The sequence below is a fragment of the Oncorhynchus gorbuscha genome, unplaced genomic scaffold, assembly GCF_021184085.1.
Source record: "Oncorhynchus gorbuscha isolate QuinsamMale2020 ecotype Even-year unplaced genomic scaffold, OgorEven_v1.0 Un_scaffold_1094, whole genome shotgun sequence".
In the NCBI taxonomy this organism is placed as follows: Eukaryota; Metazoa; Chordata; class Actinopteri; order Salmoniformes; family Salmonidae; genus Oncorhynchus; species Oncorhynchus gorbuscha.
In genome coordinates, this window is record NW_025745980.1 from 110,928 (window position 1) to 125,000 (window position 14,073).

Consider the following 14,073-nt stretch of genomic DNA (forward strand, 5'->3'; position numbering starts at 1 on the left):
TCTCTCACTCAGTGAGGGATGTTCCAGATGGACAAGGTTGCAGTGCCTCACTGACCCAGAGAAGCCCAAGTCCCAAGGAGAGAGGATCCTCAAATCCCAGGGAGACGGACTGCAGGGACAGGGAGACGGCCTGCAGGGACAGGGAGACGGACTTCAGGGGCAGGGAGACGGACTTCAGGGGCAGGGAGACGGACTGCAGGGACAGGGAGACGGACTGCAGGGACAGGGAGACGGACTGCAGGGGCAGGGAGACGGACTGCAGGGTCAGGGAGACGGACTGCAGGGGCAGGGAGACGGACTGCAGGGACAGGGAGACGGCCTGCAGGGACAGGGAGACGGACTGCAGGGACAGGGAGACGGACTGCAGGGGCAGGGAGACGGACTGCAGGGACAGGGAGACGGACTGCAGGGACAGGGAGACGGACTGCAGGGACAGGGAGACGGACTGCAGGGACAGGGAGACGGCCTGCAGGGAGATGGGCTCAGAGGAGAGAAGTTCAGCCATGTCTCACAAGATCTCTTCCCCCTCACACAGCAACAGCAGCTCCTCCTCCAAACACGACAGCCGACAGGTAACACCGACCACACACACACACACACACTCATTAATGTCACAGCTATCTCCAGTCAGGAAGAGAACATAATGAATGTCTCTGTTTGGAAAATGAAACCCATCGTTTCCAGAACGCCTTGCCCTCAGCGACGGTTCACCGTTTTCAATATTCAGGACCACAAAAAGAGACGCTGTAAATATATTGTTAATGCAAACCATTAAAAGGATACCAGTCATACATAAGACTGTACAGTCATGAGTATTTGATGCTTGATGCTGCAGGATTCCCACTAACTATGTGTTGTTGTTGTCAGGTGGTCTGTGATGATGAGCCCAGTCACACAGGGCTCTATTCAAGCCGTATCGCTGAAGTTCAGCGTTACCGCGGGATTGAAATGTAAATGTTCCGGCGTTAGCGGACACTGTATTCACGTCTCAATCTGAAATTACCTTTACATCTCCATCACGTGATCTGTAACGCTTCAGGGATCCAGACTGAATAGAGACTACAGTGTAGTAAGCTGTTGAATTACCGTACTACATACCTCCCTCCCTTAAAGACTTTCCTCCCTTATATAGCCCTCCCTCCCTTAAAGACTTCCCTCCCTCCCTTAAAGACTTCCCTCCCTCCCTTAAAGACTTCCCTCCCTTATATAGCCCTCCCTCCCTTAAAGACGTCCTTCTCTCCCTTATATAGCCCTCCCTCCCTTAAAGACTTCCCTCCCTCCCTTATAGAGCCCTCACTCCCTTAAAGACTTCCCTCCCTTATCAAATCAAATCAAATCAAATTTATTTATATAGCCCTTCGTACATCAGCTGATATCTCAAAGTGCTGTACAGAAACCCAGCCTAAAACCCCAAACAGCAAACAATGCAGGTGTAAAAGCACGGTGGCTAGGAAAAACTCCCTAGAAAGGCCAAAACCTAGGAAGAAACCTAGAGAGGAACCGGGCTATGTGGGGTGGCCAGTCCTCTTCTGGCTGTGCCGGGTAGAGATTATAACAGAACATGACCAAGATGTTCAAATGTTCATAAATGACCAGCATGGTCAAATAATAATAAGGCAGAACAGTTGAAACTGGAGCAGCAGCACAGTCAGGTGGACTGGGGACAGCAAGGAGCCATCATGTCAGGTAGTCCTGGGGCACGGTCCTAGGGCTCAGGTCCTCCCTCCCTCCCTTAAAGACTTCCCTCCCTTATATAGCCCTCCCTCCCTTAAAGACTTCCCTCCCTTATAGAGCACTCCCTCCCTTAAAGACTTCCCTCCCTTATATAGCCCTCCCTCCCTTAAAGACTTCCCTCTCTCCCTTAAAGAGCCCTCCCTCCCTTAAAGACCTCCCTCCCTCCCTTAAAGAGCCCTCCCTCCCAAAGACCTCCTTCTTCCCCTTAAAGACCTCCCTCCCCCTTGAAGACCTCCCTCACTCCCTTAAAGTGCCCTATCTCCCTTAAAGACCTCCCTCCCAAAGACCTCTCTCACCCCTTAAAGACCTCCCTCTTAAAGACCTCCCTCCCCTCTTTAAAGTGCTCCCTACCCCTCCCTACCTCCCTCTAAAGACCTCGGTCCCTTAAAGACCTCCCTCCCTCCCTTAAAGAGCCCTCCCTCCCTTAAAGATCTCCCTCCCTCCCTTAAAGACCTCCCTCCCTCCCTTAAAGAGCCCCCCTCTCTTAAAGAGACCTCCCTCCCCTAAAGAACAACTTCTCATTTAAAAAACAACTTATGTGGTATCAGTATTTGTCAGAAACGTTTATTCTGCTGTCAGAATTGAACTACTATAGGATCATTTTTGTCATAAAGTCAGTCTAGTCCAAAATGTAGTTTTTTTAATTGAGTATGTCACAACGTAAATGAAGGTTGGGTTTATTTCAATCTTGACCACATGCCTGGACCACATGCCACAGCTGGCAGCACACAAGGAGTGCAGCTGCACGCGACCCGATTGTAATGCTTGTGGTAAATGTGGTTTCACTTTGGATATCCCAATGGAGCTAGTTAGGGACCATTGGTATAATACACAATGTACTGTACATGTGTGTGAGTGTTATCTCTCTCACTGAGGTTAACACATTGACCTGGATATATGATTATAATCTCTAATCTCATCATCTGGCCGTATTATCAAGATCATTACTCTGTCCCTCCCTCCCTCCCCCGACCCGTCTGTCCAGCCGTCAGCTCTGTGAATATTGTGTAGCGGATTAGATTAGTTATTACAGGAAAGGTAGAGTCTATTTACTGAGGTAGTTACTACAGGAAAGGTAGAGTATATTTACTGAGGTAGTTACTACAGGAAAGGTAGAGTCTATTTACTGAGGTAGTTACTACAGGAAAGGTAGAGTCTATTTACTGAGGTAGTTACTACAGGAAAGGTAGAGTCTATTTACTGAGGTAGTTACTACAGGAAAGGTAGAGTCTATTTACTGAGGTAGTTACTACAGGAAAGGTAGAGTCTATTTACTGAGGTAGTTACTACATGAAAGGTAGAGTCTATTTACTGAGGTAGTTACTACATGAAAGGTAGAGTCTATTTACTGAGGTAGTTACTACAGGAAAGGTAGAGTCTATTTACTGAGGTAGTTACTACAGGAAAGGTAGAGTCTATTTACTGAGGTAGTTACTACAGGAAAGGTAGAGTCTATTTACTGAGGTAGTTATTACAGGAAAGGTAGAGTCTATTTACTGAGGTAGTTACTACATGAAAGGTAGAGTCTATTTACTGAGGTAGTTACTACAGGAAAGGTAGAGTCTATTTACTGAGGTAGTTACTACAGGAAAGGTAGAGTATATTTACTGAGGTAGTTACTACAGGAAAGGTAGAGTCTATTTACTGAGGTAGTTACTACATGAAAGGTAGAGTATATTTACTGAGGTAGTTACTACAGGAAAGGTAGAGTCTATTTACTGAGGTAGTTACTACATGAAAGGTAGAGTATATTTACTGAGGTAGTTACTACAGGAAAGGTAGAGTATATTTACTGAGGTAGTTACTACATGAAAGGTAGAGTATATTTACTGAGGTAGTTACTACAGGAAAGGTAGTCTATTTACTGAGGTAGTTACTACATGAAAGGTAGAGTATATTACTGAGGTAGTTACTACAGGAAAGGTAGAGTCTATTTACTGAGGTAGTTACTACAGGAAAGGTAGAGTCTATTTACTGAGGTAGTTACTACAGGAAAGGTGTGCGTGTCTCTCTCTCTCATCTGTCTCTCTCTTCCTCATCTCTCACTCTCTTCCTCATATGTCTCTCTCTCTCTCGCTCTCGCTCTCTCATTCTCTCTCTCTCTCTCTCTCTCTCTCTCTCTCTCTCTCTCTCTCTCTCTCTCTCTCTCTCTCTCTCTCGCTGTCTCATGTCTCATGTCTCATCTCTCTCTCTCTCTCTCTTCCTCATCTCTCTCTCTCTCTCTTTACAGAGGTCACCTCCCCCTCCTGACATTCTGACTGGTCTCTGTGGGAAACGGAACAGTCTGTTTATAAAACACTATTGTTTACTGGCTAGTCAGTTTATACTTGGGCTTAGTCCCAAATGGCATCCTATTTCCTAGTAGTGTACTAGATTTGACCAGATACCTATGGGCCCTGGTGAAAAGTAGTGCATTATATAGGGAATAGGATGCCATTTGGGACACATATATTATATAAAAAATAATATTCTAACCTTGTTGTGTTTACAGGACAGTTGGTAGATTGTAGAGGGGCTGTGTGTAACCTTGTTGTGTGTTTACAGGACAGTTGGTAGATTGTAGAGGGGCTGTGTGTAACCTTGTTGTGTGTCTAAAGGATTGTGTGTTTACAGGACAGTTGGTAGATTGTAGAGGGGCTGTGTGTAACCTTGTTGTGTCTACAGGACAGTTGGTAGATTGTAGAGGGGCTGTGTGTAACCTTGTTGTGTCTACAGGACAGTTGGTAGATTGTAGAGGGGCTGTGTGTAACCTTGTTGTGTGTTTACAGGACAGTTGGTAGATTGTAGAGGGGCTGTCTGTAACCTTGTTGTGTGTTTACAGGACACTTGGTAGATTGTAGAGGGGCTGTGTGTAACCTTGTTGTGTGTCTACAGGACAGTTGGGAGATTGTAGAGGGGCTGTCTGTAACCTTGTTGTGTGTTTACAGGACAGTTGGTAGATTGTAGAGGGGCTGTGTGTAACCTTGTTGTGTTTACAGGACACTTGGTAGATTGTAGAGGGGCTGTGTGTAACCTTGTTGTGTGTTTACAGGACAGTTGGTAGATTGTAGAGGGGCTGTGTGTAACCTTGTTGTGTGTTTACAGGACAGTTGGTAGATTGTAGAGGGGCTGTGTGTAACCTTGTTGTGTGTTTACAGGACAGTTGGTAGATTGTAGAGGGGCTGTGTGTAACCTTGTTGTGTGTCTACAGGACAGTTGGGAGATTGTAGAGGGGCTGTGTGTAACCTTGTTGTGTGTTTACAGGACAGTTGGTAGATTGTAGAGGGGCTGTGTGTAACCTTGTTGTGTCTACAGGACAGTTGGTAGATTGTAGAGGGGCTGTGTGTAACCTTGTTGTGTTTACAGGACAGTTGGTAGATTGTAGAAGGGCTGTCTGTAAACCTTGTTGTGTGTCTACAGGACAGTTGGGAGATTGTAGAGGGGCTGTCTGTAACCTTGTTGTGAGTCTACAGGACAGTTGGTAGATTGTAGAGGGGCTGTGTGTAACCTTGTTGTGTCTACAGGACAGTTGGTAGATTGTAGAGGGGCTGTCTGTAACCTTGTTGTGTGTCTACAGGACAGTTGGGAGATTGTAGAGGGGCTGTATGTAACCTTGTTGTGTGTCTACAGGACAGTTGGGACATTGTAGAGGGGCTGTGTGTAACCTTGTTGTGTCTACAGGACAGTTGGGAGATTGTAGAGGGGCTGCGTGGAGGACACAGTAATGTCCAGGAGCCCCAGAAGCAGGATGGATACATGCTGAAGAGGAGGAAGTGGCCGATGAAGGGATGGCACAAGGTAGGCTTCTCACTACACACACACACACACACACACACACACACACACACACACACACACACACACACACACACACACACACACACACACACACACACACACACACACACACACACACACACACACACACACACACACACTGTAAGCATCTCACCTCTGATACAGGGTAGTCACCTCACCTCTGATACAGGGTAGTCATCTCACCTCTGATACAGGGTAGTCATCTCACCTCTGATACAGGGTAGTCACCTCACCTCTGATACAGGGTAGTCATCTCACCTCTGATACAGGGTAGTCATCTCACCTCTGATACAGGGTAGTCACCTCACCTCTGATACAGGGTAGTCATCTCAACTCTGATACAGGGTAGTCACCTCACCTCTGATACAGGGTAGTCATCTCACCTCTGATACAGGGTAGTCATCTCACCTCTGATACAGGGTAGTCATCTCACCTCTGATACAGGGTAGTCACCTCACCTCTGATACAGGGTAGTCATCTCACCTCTGATACAGGGTAGTCACCTCACCTCTGATACAGGGTAGTCACCTCACCTCTGATACAGGGTAGTCATCTCACCTCTGATACAGGGTAGTCACCTCACCTCTGATACAGGGTAGTCATCTCACCTCTGATACAGGGTAGTCACCTCACCTCTGATACAGGGTAGTCATCTCACCTCTGATACAGGGTAGTCATCTCACCTCTGATACAGGGTAGTCATCTCACCTCTGATACAGGGTAGTCATCTCACCTCTGATACAGGGTAGTCACCTCACCTCTGATACAGGGTAGTCATCTCACCTCTGATACAGGGTAGTCATCTCACCAAACAGCAGCACCCGGGGAAGGGGACTAACTTGTGGGGAAATATTCCAGCTAAACAGTGTTGTCAGAGCATGTGATCAATATCAGTCCCTTCCCCCACCCACATCATTTCCCAGCCTTGTGTCCCCCCATGACATCACTCCTTTGTGTTGTTAGCTAATTGAATCACTTGATGAATGACATCCCCCTTCCCTTGCAGTAGCCACATGTCCCAGGCGTCAATTTCTTTCACTACATCCCTGTCTCTCGCTCCCTTTCTCCCTCCCTCCCTCTCTCTCGCTCCCTCTCTCCCTCCCCCTCTCTCTCTCTCTCTCTCTCTCTCTCTCTCTCTCTCTCTCTCTCTCTCTCTCTCTCTCTCTCTCTCTCTCTCTCTCTCTCTCTCTCTCTCTCTCTCTCTCTGTCTCTCTCTCTCTCTCTCTCTCTCTCTCTCTCTCGCTCTCTGTCTCTCTCTCTCTCTCTCTCTCTGTCTCTCTCTCGCTGTCTCTCTCTCTGTCTCTCTCTCTGTCTCTCTAAAAGGTTAGCTCTTTAAATGAGATGATATTGCTCCATTAGCTGATGGCCTGCTGCCTGTAGTATCCATGCTACACTTGCGTCCCAAATGCCCCCCCCAGGGCTCTGTTCAAGGTTGTAGGGAATGGGGTATAATTTGGGACGCATTCTACATCGGCTCCTCGACACCAGGAGTATAGAGATGGATACAGATGACCTCAGTAGAGATGTATATAGATAACTGTAGAGATGGATACAGATGATCTAAGTAGAGATGGATACAGATGACCTCAGTAGAGATGGATACAGATGACCTCAGTAGAGATGGATACAGATGACCTCAGTAGAGATGGACACAGATGACCTCAGTAGAGATGGATACAGATGATCTAAGTAGAGATGGATACAGATTATCTCAGTACAGATGGATACAGATGCCCTCAGTAGAGATGGATACAGATGATCTAAGTAGAGATGGATACAGATGATCTCAGTACAGATGGATACAGATGCCCTCAGTAGAGATGTATACAGATGACCTCAGTAGAGCTGGAATAGATGACAGTAGAGATGGATACAGATGACCTCAGTAGAGATGGAACAGATGACCTCAGTAGAGATGGATACAGATGACCTCAGTAGAGATGGATACAGATGATCTCAGTAGAGGTGGATACAGATGATCTCAGTAGAGACGGATACAGATGACAGTAGAGATGGATACAGATGCTCTAAGTAGAGATGGATACAGATTATGTAAGTAGAGATGGATACAGATGGCTTCAGTAGAGATGGATACAGATGACCTCAGTAGAGATGGATACAGATGACCTCAGTAGAGATGGATACAGATGACCTCAATGGAGATGGATACAGATGACCTCAGTAGAGATGGATACAGATGACCTCAGTAGAGATGGATACAGATGACCTCAGTAGAGATGGATACTGATGACCTCAGTAGAGATGGATACAGATGACAGTAGAGATGGATACAGATGACAGTAGAGATGGATACAGATGACTTCAGTAGAGATGGATACAGATGACAGTAGAGATGGATACAGATGACTTCAGTAGAGATGGATACAGATGACAGTAGAGATGGATACAGATGACCTCAGTAGAGATGGATACAGATGACTTCAGTAGAAATGATACAGGTTATCTCAGTAGAGATGGATACAGATGACCTCAGTAGAGATGGATACAGATGACCTCAGTAGAGATGGATACAGGTGACAGTAGAGATGGATACAGATGACCTCAATACAGATGGATACAGATGATCTCAGTACAGATGGATACAGAAGCCCTCAGTAGAGATGGATACAGATGACAGTAGAGATGGATACAGATGACCTCAGTAGAGATGGAACAGATGACAGTAGAGATGGATACAGATGACTTCAGTAGAGATGGATACAGATGACCTCAATACAGATGGATACAGATGATCTCAGTAGAGATGGATACAGAAGCCCTCAGTAGAGATGGATACAGATGACAGTAGAGACGGATACAGATGACCTCAGTAGAGATGGACACAGATGACCTCAGTAGAGATGGACACAGATGACCTCAGTAGAGATGGATACTGATGACCTCAGTAGAGATGGATACAGATGACTGTAGAGATAGATACAGATTATCTAAGTAGAGATGGATACAGATGACCTCAGTAGAGATGGAAACAGAGGCCCTCAGTAGAGATGGATACAGATGACCTCAGTAGAGATGGAACAGATGACAGTAGAGATGGATACAGATGACCTCAGTAGAGATGGATACAGATGACAGTAGAGATGGATACAGATGACCTCAGTAGAGATGGATACAGATGACAGTAGAGTTGGATACAGATGATCTCAGTAGAGATGGATACAGATGACAGTAGAGATGGATACAGATGATCTCAGTAGAGATGGATACAGATGACAGTAGAGATGGATACAGATGATCTCAGTAGAGATGGATACAGATGACCTCAGTAGAGATGGATACAGATGACCTCAGTAGAGATGGATACAGATGACAGTAGAGACGGATACAGATGACCTCAGTAGAGATGGATACGGATGACAGTAGAGACGGATTTATTTATTTATTTTTATTTCACCTTCATTTAACCAGGTAGGCAAGTTGAGAACAAGTTCTCATTTACAATTGCGACCTGGCCAAGATAAAGCAAAGCAGTTCGACAGATACAACGACACAGAGTTACACATGGATACAGATGACCTCAGTAGAGATGGGTACAGATGCCCTCAGTAGAGATGGATACAGATGACCTCAGTAAAGATGGATACAGGTGACTGTAGAGATGGATACAGATAACCTCAGTAGAAATGGATACAGATGATCTAAGTAGAGATGGATACAGATGACATCAGTAGAGATGGAACAGATGACAGTAGAGATAGATACAGATGACCTCAGTAGAGATGGATACAGGTGACAGTAGAGATGGATACAGATAACCTCAGTAGAAATGGATACAGATGATCTAAGTAGAGATGGATACAGATGACCTCAGTACAGATGGATACAGATGATCTCAGTACAGATGGATACAGAAGCCCTCAGTAGAGATGGATACAGATGACAGTAGAGATGGATACAGATGACCTCAGTAGAGATGGATACAGATGACCTCAGTAGAGATGGATACAGATGACAGTAGAGATGGATACAGATGACCTCAGTACAGATGGATACAGATGACAGTAGAGATGGATACAGATGACCTCAGTAGAGATGGATACATATGATGGATACAGATGACAGTAGAGATGGATACAGATGACCTCAGTACAGATGGATACAGATGACAGTAGAGATGGATACAGATGACCTCAGATGACCTCAGTACAGATGGATACAGATGACAGTAGAGATGGATACAGATGACCTCAGTAGAGATGGATACATATGACAGTAGAGATGGATACAGATGACAGTAGAGATGGATACAGATGACCTCAGTACAGATGGATACAGATGACAGTAGAGATGGATACAGATGACCTCAGTAGAGGTGGATACAGATGATTTCAGTAGAGATGGATACAGATGACAGTAGAGATGGATACAGATGACCTCATTAGAGATGGATACAGATGACAGTAGAGACGGATACAGATGACCTCAGTAGAGATGGACACAGATGACCTCAGTAGAGATGGATACAGATGACTGTAGAGATGGATACAGATCATCTAAGTAGAGATGGATACAGATGACCTCAGTAGAGATGGAACAGATGACAGTAGAGATGGATACAGATGACTTCAGTAGAGATGGATACAGATGACTTCAGTAGAGATGGATACAGATGACTTCAGTAGAAATGATACAGGTGACAGTAGAGACGGATACAGGTGATCTAAGTAAAGATGGATACAGATGACCTCAGTAGAGATGGATACAGATTACCTCAGTAGAGATGGATACAGGTGATCTCAGTAGAGACGGATACAGGTGATCTAAGTAAAGATGGATACAGATGACCTCAGTAGAGATGGATACAGATGACCTCAGTAGAGATGGATACAGGTGATCTCAGTAGAGATGGATACAGGTGATCTAAGTAAAGATGGATACAGATGACCTCAGTAGAGATGGATACAGATGATCTCAGTAGAGATGGATACAGATGACAGTAGAGATGGATACAGATGACCTCAGTAGAGATGGATACAGATGACAGTAGAGATGGATACAGATGACAGTAGAGATGGATACAGATGACCTCAGTACAGATGGATACAGATGACAGTAGAGATGGATACAGATGACCTCAGTAGAGATGGATACAGATGACAGTAGAGATGGATACAGATGACAGTAGAGATGGATACAGATGACCTCAGTAGAGATGGATACAGATGACAGTAGAGATGGTTACAGATGACCTCAGTAGAGATGGATACAGATGATCTCAGTAGAGATGGATACAGATGACAGTACAGATGTATACAGATGACTTCAGCAGAGATGAATACACCCTTTTTCCTAGTGCACTACATTTTTGACCAGAGTCTTGTGGACAAGCCCTGACCAAAACTAGTACACTGTAAAGGAGGGAGAGGGGGAGGGAGGGGGAGAGGGATGGAGAGAGAGAGAAATGTCTGAGAGTACAGATATTAATAAATGTATTAACTACACAGAGAGGGTGAATCCATCAGGCTCCTCACAGAGAGGTTGAACCACTGCCCAGAGGATGACTTGTGTGTTTCTCATCCCTCTCTCTCTCCCTTTCTCTCTCAATCTCTCCATCTCTGTCTCTATCTTTGTCTCTCTATCTCTTAATCTATATCTCTTGTTTTTCTCTTATCTTCTACAGAGATACTTCTACTTGGACAAGGGCATCCTGAAGTATGCCAAGTGTGGTGCTGACGTGAGTACAAAGATCTGCTGCCCCTCTGTCCCCATTCTGTCTGCTAGGACACTCATCAATCACACACAGCTATCACAGAAAGCACATCAGACTGACTTTCTCTCCTACAGCATCTCTGACTTTCTCTCCTACAGCATCTCTGACTTTCTCTCCTACAGCATCTCTGACTTTCTCTCCTACAGCATCTCTGACTTTCTCTCCTACAGCATCTCTGACTTTCTCTCCTACAGCATCTCTGACTTTCTCTCCTACAGCATCTCTGACTTTCTCTCCTACAGCATCTCTGACTTTCTCTCATACAGCATCTCTGACTTTCTCTCCTTCAGTTTTTTTGGGGGACCAATTGTTTATTGATTTTTAAAAGGGAACATTAAAAAAAATGTAAACACATTAGAAAAAGGGTGGAGGCAACCAGTAATGTTATAGTACAAACTAAAGTAAACTAGAGTATGTGAGAAAGGATGTTACAGTAAGATCTCAGGTTCTGAGATACTGCTGGGGCTGGGTTGTCAGGTCCTGAGATTGAGATACTAATGGGGCTGGGTTGTCAGGTCCTGAGATACTGCTGGGGCTGGGTTGTCAGGTCCTGAGATACTGCTAGGGCTGGGTTGTCAGGTCCTGAGATACTGCTGGGGCTGGGTTGTCAGGTCCTGAGATACTGCTGGGACTGGGTTGTCAGGTCCTGAGATACTGCTGGGGCTGGGTTGTCAGGTCCTGAGATACTGCTGGGGCTGGGTTGTCAGGTCCTGAGATTGAGATACTAATGGGGCTGGGTTGTCAGGTCCTGAGATACTGCTGGGGCTGGGTTGTCAGGTTCTGAGATACTGCTGGGGCTGGGTTGTCAGGTCCTGAGATACTGCTGGGGCTGGGTTGTCAGGTTCTGAGATACTGCTGGGACTGGGTTGTCAGGTCCTGAGATACTGCTGGGACTGGGTTGTCAGGTCCTGAGATACTGCTGGGGCTGGGTTGTCAGGTCCTGAGATACTGCTGGGGCTGGGTTGTCAGGTTCTGAGATACTGCTGGGGCTGGGTTGTCAGGTCCTGAGATACTGCTGGGGCTGGGTTGTCAGGTCCTGAGATACTGCTGGGACTGGGTTGTCAGGTCCTGAGATACTGCTGGGGCTGGGTTGTCAGGTCCTGAGATACTGCTGGGGCTGGGTTGTCCGGTTCTGAGATACTGCTGGGACTGGGTTGTCAGGTCCTGAGATTGAGATACTAATGGGGCTGGGTTGTCAGGTTCTAATATACTGCTGGGACTGGGTTGTCAGGTCCTGAGATTGAGATACTAATGGGGCTGGGTTGTCAGGTTCTAATATACTGCTGGGACTGGGTTGTCAGGTCCTGAGATTGAGATACTAATGGTGCTGGGTTGTCAGGTTCTGATATACTGCTGGGACTGGGTTGTCAGGTCCTGAGATTGAGATACTAATGGTGCTGGGTTGTCAGGTTCTCAATATACTGCTGGGACATGGGTTTGTCAGGTCCTGAGTTGTCAGGTTCTGAGATACTGCTGGGACTGGGTTGTCAGGTTCTGAGATACTGCTGGGGTTGTCAGGTCCTGAGATTGAGATACTAATGGTGCTGGGTTGTCAGGTTCTAATATACTGCTGGGACTGGGTTGTCAGGTCCTGAGAGGTTGAGATTGATGGTGAACTGACAGGTTGTCAGGTTCTGATATACTGCTGGGACTGGGTTGAGGGGTCAATGGTTCTTTCAGAGATACTGCTGGGACTGGGTTGTCAGGTCCTGAGATACTGCTGGGACTGGGTTGTCAGGTTCCCAGGTTGAGGGGTGACTAATGGAGTCATGGACTACAGACAGCAGCCCCCTGCAGCTCCCAGGTTGAGGGGTGACTGCTGGGACTGGGTTGCCCCCTCAGGTTCCAGGTTGAGGGGTGACTACTGCTGGGACTGGGCCCCCTTGTCCCAGGTTCCGAGGGTACTGCTGGGACTGGGCCCCCTGTCAGGTTCTGGTTGAGGGGTGACTGTTTTGAGAAGAGACAGAAGCCCCCTGGCTGTTGAGGGGTGACTGGGAGTATTAATGTTCCTGTCTTTCAGATTGAGGGGTGAAGGGGTCAGTTACACAGGCTGTGCTGACATGGTTAGGGGTGACTGATGTCATGGACTACCTGTCCCCCTCAGATTGAGGGGTGAAGGGAGTCATGAACTCAGCATACAGACAGCAGCCCCCTGGCTGTTGAGGGTTGACTGATGGAGTCATGAACTGTTCAGCCCCCTGTCTTTCAGGTTGAGGGGTGACTGAGGGTCATGAACTTACAGACAGGCCCCCTGCAGCTCCCAGGTTTGACATGGTTATTAATGTTCCTGTCTTTCAGGTTGAGGGGTGAAGTTACACGGCTGTATTGACATGGTCATGAACTATTAATGTTCCTGTCTTTCAGAGTTGAACTACAGACAGCAGCCCCCTGCAGCTGTTGATTGACTGATGGTTATTAATGACAGCCCCCCTGTCTTTCAGATTGAGGGGTGACTGAAGGAGTCATGAACTACAGACAGCAGCTGTATTGACATGGTCATGAACTAAGTTCAGCAGTCCCCTTCCCAGGTTGAGGGGTGACTGAAGTCATGAACTACAGACAGCAGCCCCCTGCAGCTCCCAGGTTGAGGGGTTGATGTGGGTCTCTCAGTTATGGGTTGAGGGGTGACTGACTATGGAGTCAAACTCAGACAGCAGCCCCCTGCAGCTCCCAGGTTGATCTGGATGCAGAATGAAAACATCTATCAGCCCCCTGAGCTCCCAGGTTGATGACTGACTGATGGAGTCATGAACTACAGACAGCAGCCCCTGCAGCTCCCAGGTTGAGGGGTGACTGATGGAGTCATGAAC

General features: G+C 46.6%; 1 protein-coding gene across 1 annotated transcript in view; it reads left to right on the forward strand.

Moving 5' to 3' along the window:
* Nucleotides 1-337: 337 nt before the first annotated feature.
* Nucleotides 338-14,073, forward strand: part of LOC124021230 (oxysterol-binding protein-related protein 3-like) — a 60,544-nt gene continuing 46,808 nt past the window's right edge. The window contains exons 1-3 of the mRNA XM_046336580.1: nucleotides 338-572; nucleotides 5,395-5,511; nucleotides 11,174-11,572. Coding sequence (XP_046192536.1) covers nucleotides 477-572; nucleotides 5,395-5,511; nucleotides 11,174-11,572 — 612 coding nt within the window. The 5' untranslated portion in view covers nucleotides 338-476. The remainder of the gene's footprint in view (nucleotides 573-5,394; nucleotides 5,512-11,173; nucleotides 11,573-14,073) is intronic.